This window comes from Phycodurus eques, chromosome 9 (genome assembly GCF_024500275.1).
Source record: "Phycodurus eques isolate BA_2022a chromosome 9, UOR_Pequ_1.1, whole genome shotgun sequence".
Lineage (NCBI taxonomy): Eukaryota > Metazoa > Chordata > Actinopteri > Syngnathiformes > Syngnathidae > Phycodurus > Phycodurus eques.
In genome coordinates this window covers 15990838-16012550 of record NC_084533.1, presented here as the reverse complement: position 1 = coordinate 16012550, position 21713 = coordinate 15990838, and the positions used below count along the sequence as shown (strand labels likewise).

The 21713-nt window shown below is 38.6% G+C and overlaps 1 protein-coding gene across 8 annotated transcripts; it reads right to left on the bottom strand.

Annotated features, from left to right (window-relative positions):
- Positions 1 to 63: 63 nt before the first annotated feature.
- Positions 64 to 21704, bottom strand: tnip1 (TNFAIP3 interacting protein 1). 8 transcript variants are annotated; one of them, XM_061685943.1, is made up of 18 exons: positions 20342 to 21704; positions 14301 to 14482; positions 11636 to 11779; positions 11434 to 11519; positions 11287 to 11346; positions 10469 to 10678; positions 9401 to 9495; positions 8161 to 8359; positions 7557 to 7649; positions 7320 to 7385; positions 6192 to 6323; positions 5979 to 6107; positions 5761 to 5883; positions 5544 to 5669; positions 5371 to 5454; positions 4792 to 4995; positions 3201 to 3288; positions 64 to 1477 (listed from the first exon to the last, which is right to left on the bottom strand). In XM_061685943.1, exons 2-18 carry the CDS (start codon positions 14446 to 14448, stop codon positions 1389 to 1391), a joined length of 2076 nt encoding a protein of 691 aa, XP_061541927.1. In that variant the 5' UTR covers positions 14449 to 14482; positions 20342 to 21704; the 3' UTR covers positions 64 to 1388. The 8 variants fall into 8 exon arrangements, with proteins under 8 accessions (XP_061541927.1, XP_061541932.1, XP_061541933.1 ...); XM_061685948.1 differs by having other exon boundaries at positions 4792 to 4905; XM_061685949.1 differs by having other exon boundaries at positions 4792 to 4905; positions 8197 to 8359.
- Between the last annotated feature and the right edge of the window lie 9 nt (positions 21705 to 21713).

Here is a 21713-nt window from a genome sequence, read left to right as displayed (position 1 = left end):
TAACATACAGTAACTTCTTGAAGGCTGAAAAATGACAACCAGTATAGATGATCATACAATATAAACATTTAGAATAGATTTATTAAGCCAGTCAAATACAAAAGGCCTCACATGTGCTTTTGCCTACAGCAAAACAGAAAAAGGGCTGCAAACCAAGAAATACAACTGCCAGTAATAAAATACCTTTTGAAAAGTGCACATTTCCCTTCACTTTCCACCAATCCGATTCGCTTTCTTGTAACCTAATAACTTAGTTTAAAATGCTTTTTCTCAGATTCTGCACAATTTTAGAAACCCTACATCTGACTACCTCATAACACCTAGTGAGTATTCGGTTCAGACATTGGTATTGATTTGAGATTGGGGAGGAAAAAAAAAAAAAAAAAAAAACTAAAATGAAGATGTCTCATCCGCATTATATCAGGGCTCTTGACTCAGTGTCATGGGCTAGTTGGCAAGGCAGGCATCAGATTAACCCAGACATCCTCTGTTGTGAATGTCTCTCTACTGTTTATAAGTTAACAGCTATTAAAAGATTGCAAAACTGTTAGGTACTACACAGGGCTAACATGTTCATGAGATTACTAGAGTGACATAGGCGGTCAAATAAAAAAAAAAAATTTTAAATCATAGAAGAGCTGTGTTTAATGAGATTAGGTCCATCATCATGGTGAAAAGAAAGGCTTATGTGTTGTATACTGTGTCTGACACAAACATGTCAATAGCTACAATTATATCAGGAATACACTAACAACATTGAGCAGCATTACTAAAAGACAATGATTCACACTTAAGTCAATGCAACTATCAAAACAGCAGGTTATAAATAAATTATCAATCACAAATATGTTTTTGGTATGCTATGTCAAAATCCCCTCTACCTACCTCCCAAATGTTTGTATGCAACATTTTGAACACTTACACATATGGGACATTTCTATCACATCAATGTACTGTGGAAGTCTTCTGAAGTCAATTGACATTTACTTTGTAAATTCAGAGATTGAATTTGGCTACGTTGTCATCCATTGTTGGAATGATACATTTTGCTCATTCAGGGGAATGCTTGCTGTAACCCTACTAGCTAAGTCAAGTTGTTGCAGATTATAACATAGGAAGTTATATATTTTCTGGGGGGAAAAAAAAGTGTGTTAAGTATATATAACAAACTATAGTACATGATTTAAAAAGAAAAAAAAATCTAAATAGTTCATGTTTAGATTCAGAATAGTGAAGTGTTCCACAAATAGCCTTATAAAACGCAAGTATAAACAACATTACAATAGGATATCTACAGTTCAGTAGGAAAATTATAGATCAAATTACACCTTTTCAAATCAAAACATTGATTCCATGCTACAACCCAATTTCCATGACACGGTGATATTTCAGTGCTTTCCAGGATCTATATTTTGTCGCTCCCTTTTTCCAAATCCTCCTCCTGCTGCGGCCGCCGCTGATGCTGCTGCGGACTGGTCTGCAGGTAGAAACAAGGAACAGTACTGTCAAATGTAGATTGTGCATTTCCCCTACACAGATTGTGAATTTCCCCACTCTTTGCTACTTCTCAATAAAACATACTTTACCATTGTGTGGCATCACAGCAAGAAAATAAAAGACGACCGCTAATGGGCCGATGTTCGACTGATTACAGCTAATTACACTGTGGAAGCAGTGGAAAAGTATTTTAATAGCTTTTATCAGACTAACTGTGGTGAAGGCCTGTAATGCAGAAGGAGCAGACCCACCTCCAGACAGGCGCATCAATGCAATGACTTACTGTCATTTACTCAGCTTGCTTGCTGAGTAAATGACAGTTCCAGAGCTCCAGTTCCACAGCTCCACAGAAGCATTTTAATTTGTTTATCAGTGGTTTTTCAGTTTCAGAGCATCATGAACCCTCCACCATGCTTGCCTTTTGGGAGGGTGTTCTTTTCCTTCTTGACTTCCTTGTGCTCTGCAAGCATACTGTTTGTATGTATTGCCAAAAAGCGCTATTTTTGTTTCAACTGTCCATAAAATGTTTATCATTTGCTTTTTTGTATCAAAAACACATTCTCGATAGAAAATTGTTGTTTCACTTGTTTCATTTTATTCCAATAATGGTGAGCACGACTATGTACCTTTTCTTTTCCTATCTTTGTACGGTGACCTTGAGTGCCCTCAAAGGGGTCTATAAATCATATGAATTATTATATTACTATAAGCATCTGATTGGCTGCATATCTTGTGATCATGTGACAACAACAAGAAATACACTGATAATTGGCAGACTGGCCCACATGATCAAAAGGCTGCGTTTGGATGCGGAAGTAATGCGGACTAAACGCTGCTTTGCCGGATTTAACTGCAATGCCGTGAGTTTTTCCCACAATATGGCAATAATCATCGTACTGTACCCAACTGTGAGTTCAGGATATTGTTACATCCCTACTGCTGGCCTTTCATGACAGAAGGACAAAAAATGTTTTGTGTTCTTAAATTCCTGTTTTACAAATATGGCTTGTCCTACTATACTGTAGAGAGTGCCGATGTGAGTGGTGCTAAAACCTCTACCATACGCTAAAACGACAGCTGAATTAGCCGGCACACTTATTATATATAAAATGACTACATATACATACATGTGAGAGGCTAAAATTGTGGCCAATGAATTAAGCCCTTCAGGTAGGGTGAATTCACGAAAAGGCTGTGTTCGGAATCACTCCCTCGCCACTAGTGATTAGGGAGAAGGGAATGAATGAATGATTTCGAACACCGCCTAAGACTCACGCCCTTGGTCAGGGGTCGAAAACCCACGGCTCCAGAACCATATGTGACCCTTTAATCCCTGTTCTGCATTTCCCGGTGAGCTTTAAAAAAAAAAGTATTTAATTTGAATTTAGAAAACATTGGATGTGTAATATTACAACGTGCTTAATTTTTTGTCGCTCAAATTATGCGCAACACCCAGCATATCTTGCAGCCCCAATGTGCAGACACTGTGCATTCAAGTTCAGGAGCTAAAAGTACATTAACCAGGTAAAACAAACATTTTAATTGGTAATTATTTTGCTAATACTGCACATATTTTACATTGTTCGGTGGAAATGTTTTTTTATTCAAGTTGACAGCTGACTGATTCAAACCGCTCTGAGTATTTAAGGTGACGACCCCTGCCCTGGCTACAAAGTGTTGATGTCAAGTTCCACAGTTTTTACCTGCATTATCTGGTGCTGGCCGTGAACTCTCCCCCACTGCTCTAGCTCCTCTGGGCTGTAGAAATGACGATGACTGCCATGGAAAACCCTGAAGACACAACAACAACGTAATTCAAACTACTAAAAATATATATACCGTAATTTCTTGTGTATAATGCGCACCAATGTATAATGCGCACCCCCAAAGTTGACCTCAAAATTCTGGAAAACCCTTCAACCTATGTATAATCCATTTTTACAATGCATGATTTTGCCTCTACCCATATGATAAAAATGTTTTAAAAAGTATTTGTATTTTGTTATTTTTTTCAAATTATTCTTCTGAAGTTAAGTACTTTATTTGAACACATAATACTTTCTTTTTATTTACTTGCTCTTATTTTGAAATTCACAGCCCTACTTGTATTTAGTAAATGAGAAAACACAGTTGTGGTCATATGTTTGGTTACCCAGGCAGAATTTGTAAGATGTGTACAATTCTTAAAAGAAAACATTAAGGACCAAGCGAAACATTGAATTATATTTTAATGGCATTCAAATTAAACTGTCAAGCATTTCAGAAAAGCATTATTATTAAACAAAACATAACCATAGAGAAATTAATGATGGGTGTTGTTCAGTCATCAGTCGTATTTAAAAAAATATATATATACATTTCACAAATTCTGCCTGGGTATGTAAACTTATGAGCACAATTCTACATATATGCAGTCATATGTACCCTTGTCATATTGGAATGAAAGTGTAGTCTACACCTTTGTCATAACCTCTAGGTGGGACACTAGAATGAAAGTGTACAACTTTTTCATAACCTCTAGGGGGCGTGGGATAGTGGAATGAAAGTGTACAGCTTTTTCATAACCTCCAGACATTCTAAAATGTGAAAGGTATAGGAGAAATTGAAAGACTATATATAATGTGCACTATTGACTTTTGACAATTTTGGGGGGTAAAAAATGCGCATTATACACGAGAAATTACAGTACACTGCATTCACCACAACCAGTCTCCATCATAATAATAGATGTACCTAGACCCTCGTCAATCAGTATTAATCCGGTATATGCACAACCTACTTATGCATTCAGCAAAATGAGTCTCAGCGCTTCAGGTGAATTGGCGAAGGGGGCCGTGACAAAGCAACCATAGGGACTTTAAACGTCTACAATGCCATTTAATTTTTTTTATTTATTTATTTTATTTTTTTAAAAACAAGATGTCACCACAGAGCCACCAAAGATATCAATATTCAATGTTTAGGCTTAATTTGTGTTTACATATCATATTTGTATAAATAAATGATATACATGTTTTAAAATTTTGTGCAGACACCAGCCATAAAATAAACAACCTTTTAGCAAGTTCGGCTTCAAACAATCACTGTACTCAAGCTTGTTAGCGTGGGATACACAAGAAGTACTCTTCCTTTTTCCGGGTTTGGTCATGTGACATTCCCCATATAGCGATTTGGCGGAACAAAGACCTTATTCTGTCACCCAAGTGTTGCCCCAACATAAAAAGGTCGTAGAGGTAGAACAGAGAGCCTGGTTCTGTCAGTGAGACAGACATAGGGACCTTTGAGGACCCTTACCGGGGTAACAGGCTGGAAGTCTCGCACGTGGGGTGGAGCTGCGGTGGCTGCCGCCACATTGGGCATCCGCGGATGGAAGTGTATGGGCCACCCCTCAAGGCCCTGCGCTCCCACCTGCACAAAGGGACCACAGTAGGGGGGGCTCAGCGGGCCGTTCTTTGAGCCCGACGTGGGGTCTGAGGTACGTCGTTCCTGTTGCTGCCCCTACGAGGGATCACAAGTACACATGTGATCCCCAGTCAGTGCATGGACGCTAAACTGAGCGAGCATAGAGATGGCCTGGTTATGGTGTGGCCCACTGCTGAAACCCTGATGCACTGACTAACATGAGCACTGCAGTCAGCCTTTTGTCTCGACCCAGTACAATTAAGAATGGCTTCCACTGGTCACAAGAGGGCGCTAGTTTTCAAGCTTAACCATAAAATCAAGCAGTTCAAGTTTTGGGGCTGTCCTGATGTACTCTATCAGGTATCAAAGCTGGTGGCACCCTTTCATTCAAGAGTCAAACGAACACACGCACAAACCTTTTCACACACTGACACTTTCTCACACTATCGCTCACGCACTCACACACACTACCTGTTTATGATGCTGCATCTGCAGTCTTTCTAGCTTGCATCTTTCTGTGTGTTCTCGCTGACACTCATTCTGTGCTTGATGCAGCTGAAGGACAACACAGGAGAGAACAAATTCAGTTCAGTGAGACGTGTTCCTGCGATCATTATCATCAACTTCAGCATCAGCTCACTCACCTGATTGGTCAAGTTTGTAATCTGAATCTGCAGTCGCTCCACTTGCCGCCTCAGGTCTTCTTTTTCCTCATTCATTCGCTCCCTGTCACTACGTTCTTTTCGGAAGTCTTCTTCAAAGATTTTAACCTGATTTTGCAAAAAGATAATAATAATGAATATCAGATGAGGATATGAACATATTATTGCAGCAACATTTTTGTTTTATATTTTGTCTGACCTGTTCTTTTAGAACAGCAATTTGAGTGAGTAGTTCTTGCTTCTTCAGGTTACTGGCAGCATCCTGACCAGGTTGTTGTTGGGAGGATGAAGGGGCATGCAAATTTAAGGCTTCTTCTAAAGCCTGGAAATAGAAAGAAAACAAATAATTTTTCAGATTTTGTAAAAGGCAAACCTGTAAAAATCCTGGGCCTCCTCTTGGATGTCCCTTTCACTTACCCTATTGAGGCGTTGGATTTCCTTCTCTTGGTACTCTCGCTGTTTGCTGAGGGGCAACAGCTGGTCCTGCAGGTAGCGAACTTTCTGCTTCAACTCTGTCGTCTCAGTATTTAGACACTCCTTCTCACCCTAAAACACAGCCCAAGTATTCTCAAAATCGGTGTCTTCAGACTTGGGTTTCTGCTTTGAATTTAATTCTGACCGCATGTTTACCTGCACATTTTCAATCTTGGACTTTGCCAGGAGCAACTTCTTTTCGTAGTCACGCTGTCTCTGCTCTCGCTCCGCCTCCAGTTCAAGCACAGTCTTCTGGGAATCTGCGAGCCTCTGTCTTAGGTCCGTGATCTGCGTTGTTGAGTTAAAAAGCATTTATTGTGAGGGTATCAAGTACTAGTATGTCCATTAAATACTATATTCTTGTCGCTTGACTGCCCCAGTCAAAGTGTGTGCCAATCTGTTAGGGATAAACATGAGCTAGGTAGTCAGGCAATTTGTTATTTGAATTAAACCACAGTAACAAACATCTGCAATGTCATTTCAGTTTCTGTGTGAAATAAGAAGCCTATTGACGCAAATGGATATAGATTGTTTTTTGTGGTTTAACGCAAAGCAAGATGGTGTGCCCATCACAAAGAAGCGTCAAGTTTGTTTGCGATAGAGGGTGTATGATTATGTGCGTCTATCGGTCTCTGTCTGTGTGTGTTTACCCCTAACTGTACCACAGCAGGTCAGCAGATACAAGGGGAATTTTCACTGACAGCGCATGTGGTAAATATGCTCAGATAGCTTAGCTATTGCAAAAGTGTATCTTTTCCACTGTGCAAGAGCACAGCAAACAGGTGCTATACTGCAATGTGTTATTTAAAATCGAGGTGTCATTTATTCACTTGAGCCTTCAAAATGCAAGTCTAATAACGACTGTGCTATTAACATAATGTGAATTAAAACCATTACAAAAGTTCTAAAATGTAATTGTTGAAAAGCTGATAATGCTAGCCTATTTTATAACACAGCTTGCACTTGTGGTATTTATTTTCTCTCTCTTTGGGCAAAATAAAACAAGGGATACACAACAATATAGGAAATAATTTAAGACAAAGAACTAAACTATTGTCACCCATTCATAGCAACCAAATTTAATCAATATCATGGATTTTGTTTTGTTTTACTCCAGCTGGGTAATGCTACAAATTAAAAACATTTGGACTAAATGGCCTTAAAAAAAAGCTACAGAATTTTACAGTCATGAATTTGAGTGTGGTAAAATTTAAATATGGGCTGTAACAGAGGGCACAGCAATGTTTCCTTTCACCCTCATAGCAACCTTAGTCATTACTGTACCTTCTGTTCAAATTGTGACTTCATTGAATTCCACTGAATGTCCCACTGCTTATTCACCTCCAGTACCTATGTAGTGTATGAGACAAAAACAAATGAGCGCGCATATATATATATATAGAGAGAGAGAGAGAGAGAGAGAGAGAGAGAGAGAGAGAGAGAGAGAGAGAGAGAGAGAGAGGAAACTACATCAAATACACTTAAATAGTAGGACTATGGCAAAAAGAGGCTGAGACTCACATCTTTTCTTTGCTTCTCTAGGAGCTTGATCTTCTTTTCATAAACCTCAACGTCACAAGGCTTGCTTGGGCTTTTGTCAGCAGCTTTTCCACTCTAGGGGCATAAAGAACATTGCTACATGACATACACCCGACAGTGGGATCCATCATACAAAGAAAACAACTGAAAGAGTTTGTTTTGAAATTTGTGATAGTGTTTTAATGCACTATCAAAAGGTTTTTGGCCTGGCTACCACAAGCTTTCTGGTTTTAATTACATTAAAAGTTATTTGGACATAGTGAAAAACGTAAAAACAGCTATGGTCCTAAAACATACATTGTTGTTTTGGTTCAATTGGTGTATTTTTTTTCTCATGTACTTCTTAAGAAGGGTTCAGGTTTCTCTGCATTCTGTACATGTACATTATAATTATATATTATCACTATGTACCTGACAAAAGTGTTGTGAAAGGTCAAACTAAATGTAAATCATCATCATTCTATAAACAACAAATTTTATGACCTGAGACTTTTGTATAGTATTGTCTGCAGTACACCATGAGTGACAGTTTAAATGGTAAAAAAATAAATAATAAAATACAGCTGAATCATTTCATTTTAACTACCTTCTGAGGGGTGGACGCTTCCACCTTTGGTCTCACCGTAGCACATTCCTCTTTAACTGGCTCATCTTTGGTGTCAGGAGCTTCAGTGTCAGACACTGCCGTAGATGATGAGGATGATGATGATGCTGCTGCAGCTGCTGATGTTGATGCCACTGCTGCTCCTCCTGTCACAAGTTCCTTCAGTTTCTGATTTTCCTGCCTGAAAACACCAGTGCATTGAGCTACTCAACAAACAAGGCCCTATTCCAGACTTTGGTCCAACTTCAGGATGTCTTTTGGTAATACCCTTAAATGCCCAAAAGGCACAACACCACCTACACTGTGCTAAATATCACCCTACAAAAGGGAAAGCAGGCACAACAAGTGGCAACGCCCCACTAAATAAATAAATAAACAAACAAATAAATAAATAAAAAGCAAACAAGAAGGCATGGGGAAGCGGTCACACAATAATGGCTGCAACTCAAATTTATTTTCTAAAAGTGGTTTGATTACACTGGTCAACAACAAATTTGTCAAATTTTTTATTTTTTTTTAGCCGATTGAGGACAATTTTTAAATGCTGAATCAAAAAATCACATTGGTTTTGCTCAATCGGGTAAACGTTTTGAATTATTGCTACGTTTTTGTTTACATGTACTTTTGCGGTAACATTTAATTTACATGTACTTACTTTTATCAATGTCTACTATTCAATTTACAGTAAGCAAGATTTATAACAATTAATACACTGCTAACAACTAAAAATCCGACCTGAACAAGAGAAACGGATGTCATTTTTTGATTCAACGATGCAAAATTGTCCTAAATCAGTTGAAAAAACAGACAACTTACAAAAAAATAATAATTACGTTTTATACAACGCCCAAGAAATCAGAACTGTCAAGAAGGGCCAACGGCTCCCTGCATGATGTCGTGCAGTTCGACACCACCGCAAATTACAAACACAAAAATAAACATTTTGTTAAATAAACACTCCCCTAAGTGTGTCAATCATAAATGAACATGATTAATTTTTAAAGATACATACACTTCCATTGAAGCTCTTGCATTCGAGATTAGATTGTGCAGGTAGTGATAATATTGCAATTTATCAACAGTAATGAAGTGTTGCAGATTAATTTGATATTACTACTGAGTCATTTTTAAATTTATGATGACTTAAGATTGTTGTTGGTAAAAAACATTACAAACAGTAAAAGGAACACAAAGTGCAGCCAAATTAAAAGAGAAACATTACCTCAGCTGTTCCAAGTCTCGATTCCTGATATGATGATCCTCCTCCATTTTCTTCCGAAGTTCATTGTTCTCGTGTCTGAGCTGCTCACACAGAGTCTGCAAAACAAATTTTGGTAGAATTCATTGCCAATTTGTTCTATGTCATCTAGCTGCCAACACTGAAGAGATCAAACTTTTAAGTGAAATGCCACCCAGCCTTATGACGTATGTACACACACACATCAGCCTTCCCGTGACGTGCAAACTCCGTTTTTGCTCTCTAATTTGCATACACATAACTAGCAAAATCCATTGTGCAATAAGAAAAAAAAAAACATTATAAAAGCCTTCAATTGCAGCTCAATTGCACTATTTTGTATTAATTACTATATCACCTGATAGTATTAACCACTTGCTACCATGTTTAGAAAATGCATTATGAAGTACAAGAAAAATTATAGTATGAATCTGATACAATAAATATAAACACAGAATCAGCCAACTAAAAGAAGTTAAAAGACAATCTGCCATTAAAAGTGTTCAGGACTACAGAGAAATTATGTCCTAAGCCAAAATGCAAAATAAAACATATGAACTGAGGACTGCAAGGCTAGTTTAAACATCACAGTATATCATAGAACCACCCCAATAAATAGCATGCAAATAGAGGGAGAGGGAGGTTTTTACAGAGAGGGAGCAATTTGGTTGGACACCAGGTCTTTACCGCCATACTCTTTACAAACAGGCAACACCCTGTCTCTTGTTAAGGCTCTGATACTACCGCAGAAGGCAGAAAATTTCCAGGTCAACTTCATAACCCCATGTTTGTGGCATCTCGAACAGTATTTCCGAACCAATCGAGTGTTTGCACTGAGAATCGTAAAAGCTCATCTGACCTAAAAGAGCAGCACATTTTTCTCCAAGTTTAAATGTGTTGATCAACAGCAAAGTTATTCATGTGATAAAAATCACAACAGCTTTATGTGTGAATGCTCCTCTCTAAGATTTCACACTATAAACTAAGTATTTATTTTTAGCATTTGTGATGGTGGAGTTTCTTTATTTCTAAGAAACAAAGCCTGTCACATACCTGAAGGAGGGATGTCCTTTGTTCATTCTTTTGGACCTTAGAGGAAAGATGGTGAAACTCCACAGCCATTCGTCCCAGGTGAGCTAACAGCTGGTTTGGATTGGACTCCTCCGCGAATATGCTGAAGGAGCTCTCCAGTTTCTTCAGCTGGCTCGCTAGCTCGACGTTCTCCTGAGGCAGGAGGGGGATTACACCTACTGCAGATCGGGCCTGAAGATACCCACACCCACGTGGTAACAGTCAGTCAATCTTTCCTTTCAAGCTGAATCAGTATTATATCATATACATTAGGAGTCATAGTGTTACTACTTCTGATAAGTCAAACCAGTTGAGTCAGCTGGATTTAAAAAAATAAAAAAATAAACCGGAAGATGGAAGCAGATCACAGTGTGTGCGCGCGCAACAATCCAACCACAAATACACAGGTCACATGTGGTACTATTACCAAATTTAGAATAGTACCACATTGACATTTTATACCATATGTGTCTGTAGTATTCTGGTGGAGTATCTAATGACCACATTCCTTAGGATGCAGCATGTGACTGAATCATGTGTGATTCCAGTCAGTAATAATCCTGGACTTTCCCCAGGTTGACTCAGCGTAGAACTGCCAGTATTGAATGAGTTACTGGGTTACTTCACTGGGATAGGTTTCTATTGTTGGGAAAATGGCTATTTAATAAAGAGTGTATATAAACACACAATAAAGAACACTTTTATCAGAGACATACAAAAACTTACGAGGTTAAGAAATTTAAGAGCTTACGGTCTACTTCTAAAATTGAAGTTAGTGTTAAAATAACATTGGTACATACAGTCAAGGCATCTGACGTCCTCCTGTCCATATTGACCACTTCAAACTCTGATAAGGCCTCCTGTAAAAACCTTATAGTTAGGCAACACCAGCAAAGACCCCTCAATAAAAGTTCCACCAGTTGAAATCCTCAAAAGTTCACACTTACACTAAGTCTGTTGGGCTGAATGGCCCTCACTAAACAGCTTGCATCCGCTTCCTTCGGCTCAGCAGCGGGATACAAAAAAGGTTTACCTTTATGTTGGGAGGGCGGGACAGACAGTCAATGCCATAGTTATGTAAATATACAAAAGCATACCACTTATCAGTTGTTTTTCACAAAAATCAAAGCATCACAGACTGAGACGTACTTTGTGTTTCGGTCTGAACGTGTCCACCTGCGCAAAGACTGGCTGCAAAACTGGAGGACTTGAGGGCCTCGTTGTCTCTTACAAGTTCCTCCACTCGCTGACGAAGCCTCAACGCTTCCAATTGAGATTCTTCGAGCAAGTCACCTGCACAGACAGAGAAGGCTGTTGAGTTTCACCAAGGGGAGAACAATCCCCTGAGGCCCTCACACACACTGCCACTCTGGAAGTATGGTATCAGCCACAATAATCAAACAGGATATTTTGACAACAACTACCGCTAACACTCCTTCCATGAGTCATAGGCACGAGGATAGCCAAACACTGCCCATGTTCAGGTTTTACTACATTTTTGTTCAACTTGCTGCTTGTCAGTCGCTCCTACATTTCATTCATTTAACTTTGAGGGAATCTGTTGTGACAGAAATCATCATCATGTGAGTGCAGTGAATGTCCAATTTCATACGTTTTACCATTTGATTCTCTCTCTATATAGCATTCAAAAATAAAATACTTTGTTTCCTTAACGAGAACATGGAAATTGAGACAATTAAGATAAATTTCTATGTTTAATATGTTTAATTTGATCGCTCTGACATTGTCATAATAAGGTTAGAGTTTGAACTAGAAAATACTAACTATAATCTGTTGTTAAGGGTCCCATGCCATCAGAATCCACATATTTCTACTGTTTTATGCATAACATAGCCCAAAATGAGTCTGTGATCTTAAGTTTGACATCAATGCGGTGTGTAGATTGAATGCAATAGACTTTGAACACCAAAACCACTGGCAAAGGACAGGATATGAAATCGACAACGCTGTGTCGCAGTTATGCCAATTAATATTTAACGACCTGCCCACTTTGTGACTGAGTGACAACGCGGTTGCGTCTTGTGCACAGCTTAAACTTTGCTTCACCTGCCAAAGTCAGAGGAGTTGAGAAAGGAATGGCTTAAATTTTATTTTGGGAGACATTTGAACTATTGTTCATGCACAATAATAACTTATTTGTGCATATGGAGTAAAAAAGTAAAAACATGACGACAGCTCTGTATTGAAAAAGTGCATGTATAGTATATTATACTATTACTATTATTTTTATTACTACTATATTTCTTTACTTATTAGGGTTGGGGTTACCATTACTATTTGCAGGGTTTTTAAGTAATACGTAATTAAGCAAGATGTTTGCGGCATTGTGATCATTGCCGGTACTTTCTTTGTCAAACCCCATTAAATTATTGCCTCTGTCAACAAGTTCAGTATAATGCTCCGTGTGGCTTCTGTTGCAGGGGTCTAGTCTGCAGAACATTTAACACTAATTCCCACTCATTAGAAATTAAATGAGAAGTGAAGTTACTTACATAGGGGTCAGCCAACTTCAACTCCAAAACTGCTGTCTTAAAGGCTCTTTCACACTCCACTTGGCAAGGCGTCTAACGCCCTCGACTTTCCCATTCATTGTGTGTGTGCTGAAGGGGCGTCAGCACGCTTTGACGTGACGCCGAGCGTCGCATCAATGCAGGGGGCGTCTGACGCTCAGCGTCGCTTCATCGGACAGAAAAAAAGTTCTAGTCGGGAGCATTGACGCGGTGACGTCAAAAAGCTTCTCCAACGGGAGCGGGGCTGGCGGAGTGATTTCTGAGAGCTATTTTGGCAGACTTGTACTGTAAATGGCAAGGGGGAAATGGAGGAAGGCATAATAATTGCGATGTCCCACTATCCTGAACTTTGGGCCAATAGAAAAAAAACTTCCTTTTAAAGCTCCCTGCTAAGCCTGAACTACACCTTGAAGCACTTTCCTGGCTTAACTCAGAGATGCAGTCGTGAAATTTAGTATGGGATATTCCCATTCCCTTTTTGCTGTTGTTTCACCTCCTCCCCCTTAAAATAAGCAAAGTTAGGGTTTTCTTTTCAAACAATGACAAATACAGATTGCCGAGTTGCGGTCCACTCGGGAAAGCCTTCCAACTTCCTTCGAGGCTGTTACGTCACCATTTCCAAATATGGGATGGCCACACCCCCGTTGCCGCCATCCTCGTTGCGCTTTGACGCAGGGGCCTTTCTCACTGTGCAAGTGCAGTGTGAAAAGTTTTTAACTCTGTGTACAGTATCGTGACGGCGACCTCTGACATGTTTTCGTATTGCATATCGTGGTTTGAGTCTTTCGTCCACTTCCGGTGGTCCAGATTTATAGAGGAATTTATAGAGGCATTGATGAATCAATATTTTTACCCACCCCTAATATTGCATATCAATGAGAAATCCAGCTGTCTCAACTCCCAGGTGTAAAAAGACCAACTGGAACAGCTTGAAAAAAGACTTTCAAATAATAATAATACATTTAATTTGCATTGCACTTTACATACAAATATCTAAATGCTACAGAGAACCAAGTAAAAATGTATCATTTCTGGGCATTTTCAACCCAAATTATCTTGCAAAGCCAATAAAAGGGCGTCAAAGATTATTAAAAATAAAAAATAAAATCTGATGGTATGGGACCTTTAAGAATCGATTCATTATATGCCAACAACACTGACTAATGACTCGAGTAAAGTTCGCCAGGCACATCAATAATCAACTTAATTTGAATGCCGCTTCCTAGTTACAACAGACTTCATAGAGCAGCAGGCATCCATAGTGGACACTCATATGAGCTTACCTAGGCTTTTAAGACCCTTCATCCTCTCCCTCAGCATGCTGTTCTCCTCCAGGAGCTGTCGATAGCTGCTTCCTCCTGCAGCTTCATCCCTGGACTTGATGTCACTCCCACCCGGATCGTAGATGCGGTAGGGGCCTTTTCCTTCCATTGTTTGGTTCACTTGCTAAGCATGACCCTCTAAACTGCAGAGAGTAGACAAAAGCATTTTAAATAATAAGTCATTGTATTAATGTTAAGAGCCAAATGATGATACCAGTAGTACAAGACCAGAACGGTGCTTGATTCTTTACAGAACAAAAACACGAGTAAGTTTCTCTATCCCTTTGTCATAAAATACACTCACTTTTTTTTACGACGATCCTGTTTGATAACTATGAAAAAATACACTTACTGCAGACAAACATGTTATCATTGAACTAGGGTTGAATACAAAAGCAGTATTACTCCAAGTTCTCTCGCTCCAACCAAAAACTCTACTGCAGCCACAGCTTTTACGATTACAAATACTTTTAATAGAGCAATTGCATTTACACTATTCCCAGCATGCAATGAAAACACTACGGATCGCGTCACAAGACCATTCATTTCAAAGCACCACAAAAACCCCTAAATCTATAATGTAAAATCCTCCAAAGAAACATATAGCTAAAACGCCCGACACAAACTAGCTAATTGGTTGAAGCAGCCTTGATATTAGTTTTCGCTGTTGTCATGCAAATGCATAGCGACATCTCGTTAGCTGTCGGCTAGCTAACACCAGATAACAATGGGAGACAGGAAACAGCTCGCAGCTTTTAAGCCCTCCTATAGACACTTTTACCGAAGCGGTCCGTTAGTCAGAAAACGTAGAGTGTTACGTGACAAAGCAACAAACAAAAGCGGTGTCCTTTGGCAGAATACCTTTCCACTAGCGGAGGCCTATCGTCTCTGTACTCAGACAACTACTGCGGAAGTGGTCTGCTGATCTATGCCGTAACATGGGAAATTCCACCTTGCAACGTTTGATGTAAACAGCGATGAGTGACAGGCAAAGCGGCCAATCAGCGCGTACCAAGGAGGAGCGTCGTTTTTTTTTGGGTGGGGGGGGGGGGGGGTGGCAGTTGGAGTTTTCTGTGTAAAACGTTTTAACACTCGGATATGAAGTGGTTTTGAACTCGAGTGCATTACCTGTGAAGAGTTTACAAACAAATCCATTCTGTGCACCCTTTATTTATTTCAAGGATAGCTCCTTGAGATGCATCATACTGTACACAACATCAAGGCACAAGATATAGCACAGTAAAATACATGCACTCCTAAGGTAATACTGCGAGCAGATGGAGAGTAACTCCAGATAGACTATGTCCAGCCGAAAATGGAAATGAAAAAAACAACAGCAGGATGTTTGACAATGAATAAGAATAATGAGAAAAATTCACAATTATTGTGCCTTAAACTATACTGTGAGCTGAATGGAATTAGGACTTGTTTCAAATATGTAGAAACATTCAAGTTTATACATTTGAAAGTAAATAACAAATCAAGAATTGGCAGTAACGGTGGTTTGGTTTTTATTGTCTGCTTTGCAGTAAAACAGTTCCGTAAACTGAGATAGGCGTTTGAAAAAAATATCTGAGAAATTGTCCCTTATTACCAGACAGTCCCTTATTACCCCAGATTACAAAACGATAAAGTGACTCGAGACGAGGATATATTTTCTTAGAGATTGAATTGATGGGGTTTGTAAGATAAGTGTGAATCTAGCCAAAGGCCTAAATATTTTAATTCATCTTTTCCTAATATTGTTCCATCCTGAAAATTAATATACCAGTTTTGTGGGAAAGGCAACGAATCTGATCAAGTAAAAAATAACATGAAGTATGGACTCGACTAAACTCAAATTGTAATGAGTGTCGAATTTGTCAAATGTCCAAGCTAGAGGAGTATATTACTGTGTCATCAGCATATAAATTAATTTGACATTCAGAACAGATTTGTGGGAGGTCATTGATGAGGATAGAGAATAATAGAGGACCTAAAGATGAACCTTGCAGTATACCTTTGTTAAAAATCTCAAATGGAGCTACTGTATTTATTGTATTTAGAAACAAAATCACTAAAATCACCTTACAGGGTCTTTGTAGACTTGACGATTCAGTCTTGAGAACGTGAGGCCATCTCTGATTTAAAAAAATCATAAAAAATGTAATCAAACTGCATATTGTTGATGAACATTCATCAATTAATTCATCTTCTGTTCCGCTTATCCTCACTAGGGTCACGGGTGGGCTGTAGCCTATCCCAGCTATCTTCAGGCGAGAGGCGGGGTACACCCTGAACTGGTCGCCAGCCAATCGCAGGGCATATATAAACAAACAACCATTCGCACACTCACATTCACACCTACGGGCAATTTAGAGTATTCAATTAACTTACCCTGCATGTTTTGGGGATATGGGAGGAAACCGGAGTGCCCAGAGAAAACCCACACAGGTACAGGGAGAACATGCAAACTCCACACACGCGGGGCCGGGATTTGAACCCTGGTCCTCAGAACTGTGAGGCAGATGTGCTGACCAGTCCTTCACCGTGCCGCCTGTTAATGAGCAGTTGAATTCAATTCACTTCACTCATAATACATTTTGTGGATGAAAGGCTTAGTGGTGTGGACTTCTTTGGTTGCATCAAGGATTTCCACTGAACTAAAGACTCACCGTGATCATGGCCAAGTCAGCAGTACAGTATTTGTCATCAGGATGTAAAGATGTAAAGATGCATGTGAAATAGTGATTTGACACTTTGTACATCCTGTTCTGTGAAATGTCAGAATATTGCAAAATGAGGCTTACTTACATTATATCTTAGACTACATTCACAGCTGTAAGTTTGAGCAGTTGTTCTCAAAATATTACACCAAGAAAATGCTAAAAAAAAAGAATGACCAATGTAAAAATACAGGAGCATAGTAGGCCCAAGTGTTCATTTAAAAAAAATTTTTTTATTTCTAAAGCGTATATTTCCTATTATTGTAAGCTGCTGTAACACTATGCTCGATTTTAACATTAACATTTATTCCTCTGGGTGGATCTCATCTGCCACTGAGGAGCTTTTTAACCATCATGGTGACCTCAACCCCATAGATAAGAGAGAGCTTCATTACTTTGTAAACAAAATAGTGTTATATAATCGTATGATGTATAATATAATATCGATCCAACCAGGATCACCCAAAGATAGCTGGGATATGCTGCATCACGCCTGCGACCCTAGTGAGGATAACCGGTACAGTGAATGGATGGATGGATGGAAGGATTCATCCACGAGCCTGAGCCTATTCCTTCTTATCCCACTTGGTCAAGAGGTGGTGCAGATCCTGGTCTGGTCGTCAGCTAATTGCAGAGCACATATAGACAAATAAACATACCCACTATGGACAATTTAGCCTTAAATTAACTTAACATGCATGTTTTTAGAATGTGGGAGAAAGCCAGAGTACCTGAAGAAAATTCACACAAGCACACGGAGAACATACAAATTCCACAAAGGAAGAAGCCCGGAACCAAGATTTGAACCAACCCTCAGAACTGTGTCGGAAATGCTAACCGTCATATAGTGTATAATAGACATAGAAAACTGAAGCCTTACGGGACTTTATATTAGTTTGTCCATGAATTTGTAAAGACACTGCATTAATATTTTATTTTATATTGAGACAGTAAAAGGTTGAGAGTTTGTTCTAAACTTAAATTAAGCCCAAAACTGGCATTTTAGAGCAGTGTGAATCTTGTGAGAGTGACCATACATTATGGATAATTTAATGCAACTGTGACATCTTGTGACAATAATCAAATTCCTTTGGCTTAGTCCTCAGTGAGTTGCCAAAATTCCCATTCCAGGGGCATCCATGAAAAAGACCTTGCTTGGATGGCAGCATATGTTTCTCCAAAACCTGTATGTACCTTTCAGCATTAATGGTGCCTTCACACATGTGTAAGTTAGCCATGCCATTGGCACTAACACAGCCCCATACCATCACAGATGCTGGCTTTTGAACTTTGCGTCCATAACAGTCCGGATGGTTCTTTTCCTCTTTGGCCCGGAGGACAAGACGGCCACAATTTCCCAAAACAATTTGAAATGTGGACTCGTCAGACCACAGAACACTTTTCCACTTTGCATCAGTCTATTTTAGATGAGCTCGGGCCCAGAGAAGCCGGCGGCGTTTCTGGGTGTTGTTGATAAATGGCTTTTGCAGTGATTTTTCCAGATTCTCAGAACCTTTTGATGTCATTATGGACCGTAGATGATGAAATCCCTAAATTCCTTGCAATTGTACGTTGAGGAACATTGTCCTTAAACTGTTTTAAACTATTTTCTTACACACTCGTTCACAAAGAGGTGAACCTCGCCCCATCTTTGCTTGTGAATGACTGAGCAATTCTTTTATAGCCAATCATGGCACCCACCAGTTCCCAATTAGCCTGTTCACCTGCGGGATGTTCCAAACAGGTGTTTGATGAGCATTCCTCAACTTTCTCAGTCTTTTTTGTCACCTTTCCCAGCTTTTTTGGAACGTGTTGCAGCCATAAAATTCTCAGTTAATGATTATTTGCTTAAAACAATAAAGTTTATCAGTTTGGACATTAAATATCTTGTCTTTGTAGTGTATTCGATTAAATATAGGTTGAACATGATTGGCAAATCATTGTTTTCTGGTTTTTATTTATGCTTAACACAACGTCCCAACTTCATTGGAATTGAGGTTGTATGATGGAGTGTTTATGATTGGTAAATTGTAAAGATAAGGAGTGAGATGACAAATGAATTATAGAATAATGCATTGTTAATATAATTGTAATAAATAGGCAGGTGTCAGCAAATGAGTGATTAATTGACTTGAAATTTGCTGACGATTCACTGAGAAATTAACCTCAGAAAAAATATAAAAGTGTACAAGTAGGAAGACAAATCCTGGAGCTGTATCTTTACAAATATGTTCTCCCCAAAATTATATGGAGACAGACAGACTTGAGAAGTCCCAAGGTCAGTTCGGGGATATGGAATAATGAAAGTATTATGGCCCTGCACTGCAAGGTTGTTTTGATTACACAAACTGGGATGTTTTATAAATGCCCTGATAAAAATAAAAAAGGTATTAAAAAGGTTATTCTTTTTTAAATTGGTAGCATTATGAATAGGTATTATAATCATGAGAAAGTTCAAAGTAACAACATCGCATCGTGACAGATGCGATTTGATTTACAGATTTGAGAAAAATTAAAGCAAGACTTTTTCAAATGTAATTTTTACATTTTTCTGTATTTAACCTGATAATACATTATATTTTGAACAGTATTATGATTATGTTAGTATGTTACAATTGAAAAACTTATGGCAGTATGTCGTTTTTGTAATCATTATATTTATTATTTAGTTTTATTTACAACACAGGAAACGTACACAGAAAATACGTATTCAAAGTTGTGGCGCCAAACATAATATTTCCCCTAAAATACTGAACCAGTCAACAATATGAAGACTTAAGTTGATGTGTCGAATTCAGTTTTAAAGAAAGACAGTAAATTATGTACATTTTTGACAGACAGGGGGCATAAACACAAGTCTTTTTTTGTATTTCTTAACAGCAGAAACAAGCAGCTGCCAGTCATTGCTTGCTGCTTGCCTTTTGTTACTGCATATATATAATTTTTTTTTTTTTAGCAGAATGTCGAATTTAATCTTCTTCCATGTAGTCTGGAGCACATAAAAGAAAAATAATTGTTTGCTATAAGCCTGGACAGAACATTCTGATATGTTACAGGGTTTGGAAAATGATCTATTTCAAATAATGAATTAAAAAGTTCTATTACAGCACATTAAAAGGTACTGAACAATACAAAATTATACAATGTATTTCTTTAACATACTGTACTACGTCGATTCAAAGAAAGAATAGAGCTAATTCAACAGAAGAGGATGATATTTCTCAGAGTCCAACATAGATAACAGAAAATCGTGTTAGGTCATTACAAAATATTAAACTGGTACAAACAGCAACTCACCCAGTCATTTGGTTCGTGTTTGAGAGGCACTTTTTAAGAAAACTGGAGACTAGGGGGTAAACAATTTCACTGTGAGACTTGGGGAATTCCCATAACCAAGCAGAACGCCTGATACTGTAGGCCCAGTGTGAATAGAACCTGGTGTGTGTCCAAACTTTGTCTTCTTCCTTCTGAGAGTGACTCAACACATATTGAAAACAAAGTAGTGAAGTAGTAGCTTGGGGCCTTAAGCCATGCTGCAAATACTGATGTGTGCATTTAAATGCATGAACAGAAGGGGCCACAATGACGTAATGGTAAAAATATGTGCCGTGTAGAGAGTTTAATAAAATTTCTTGTACATGTCAAAACCAAATTAGAATGATTGGGAAACGATTAAAACAACAGTACTTGCAATTCCTTCTAATTGTGCAACTTGCTCACAGCAGGAGCGCTGTAATATAGTCCCCTCCCAAGCAAATAAGGCAATACAAAAGGATTCTGCCCTATTTCGGAAAAATAGCATTTCATAATTCAGCATTAAATGTCTATTTTATAATCTTACATAGTGATCATTGAATGGAGCATGGACAGGCCAGGGCATTACATTAAATGTTTTTGTTTTTTGTTTTTTTTTGCCTTGGATTTTGGCTTTCTGCCGGGGATTTGCTTGCCATATGTGTCTTTTTGTCTTCTTTCCTCTTTAACACAAAGAAAGGCTGCAGCAGCTGCACGCACACATGATGCATGTTTGCAGTGACCTAGAGGAGAGAATGTGTTGGTCTAGCATCATGCTTATTTTTGGCAATCAATAGCATCAAAGTACAACAACATGCAGGGAATTGATTGTAAAATGCAAATATGGTGCATTAAAGCAATGTTTCCTAAACTTCAGTTTGGGACCCAAAATGGGTTGCAAGGCATTTGTTGGACTGGCACCAGGTAAATACTTTCTCAAGCAGGCACCTCACTGCTAAGTTTTTATTCATGTTTGTGAATTCTTGTCCGATTTGTCCTTCATTACAGTTAGTTACAGTATGTTCCAATGTTAGTACACATTTGAGTTCCAGGGGACTAACATATTTCTGCAATATTAAAGTCTAACATTGTAATAAGCCCTTGCACATCTAATAACACTGTGCTGCTGTACTTGTTTCAACTAAGCCTCCTATTCATTATGCTTTTAATGGCCACTTCTTGATCTACTTGAAAAATACCCATGCTCATACTTTCATAAACCTTTGGCGGCATACAATACAATCTATAAAGAGATACTAACTTAGAGGGAGTTTCCTCATGGCAAATAGTTCCCGTTCTGCTCAGTACAATGTCATTGTGCCAGTAGCAACACAATAAATTAATGAACTTCACGCTAATATGCAAATCTGAGCAC

Coding starts and splice junctions, on each gene's coding strand:
- tnip1 (XM_061685943.1), bottom strand. CDS start 14,448: ATGGAAGGAAAAGGCCCCTACCGCATCTACGATCCGGGTGGGAGTGAC. Junction 11,780..14,300: donor GAAGGGTCTTAAAAGCCTAG/GTAAGCTCATAT, acceptor CTGTCTGTGCAG/GTGACTTGCTCGAAGAATCT. Junction 7,386..7,556: donor TAGAGAAGCAAAGAAAAGAT/GTGAGTCTCAGC, acceptor TACACTACATAG/GTACTGGAGGTGAATAAGCA.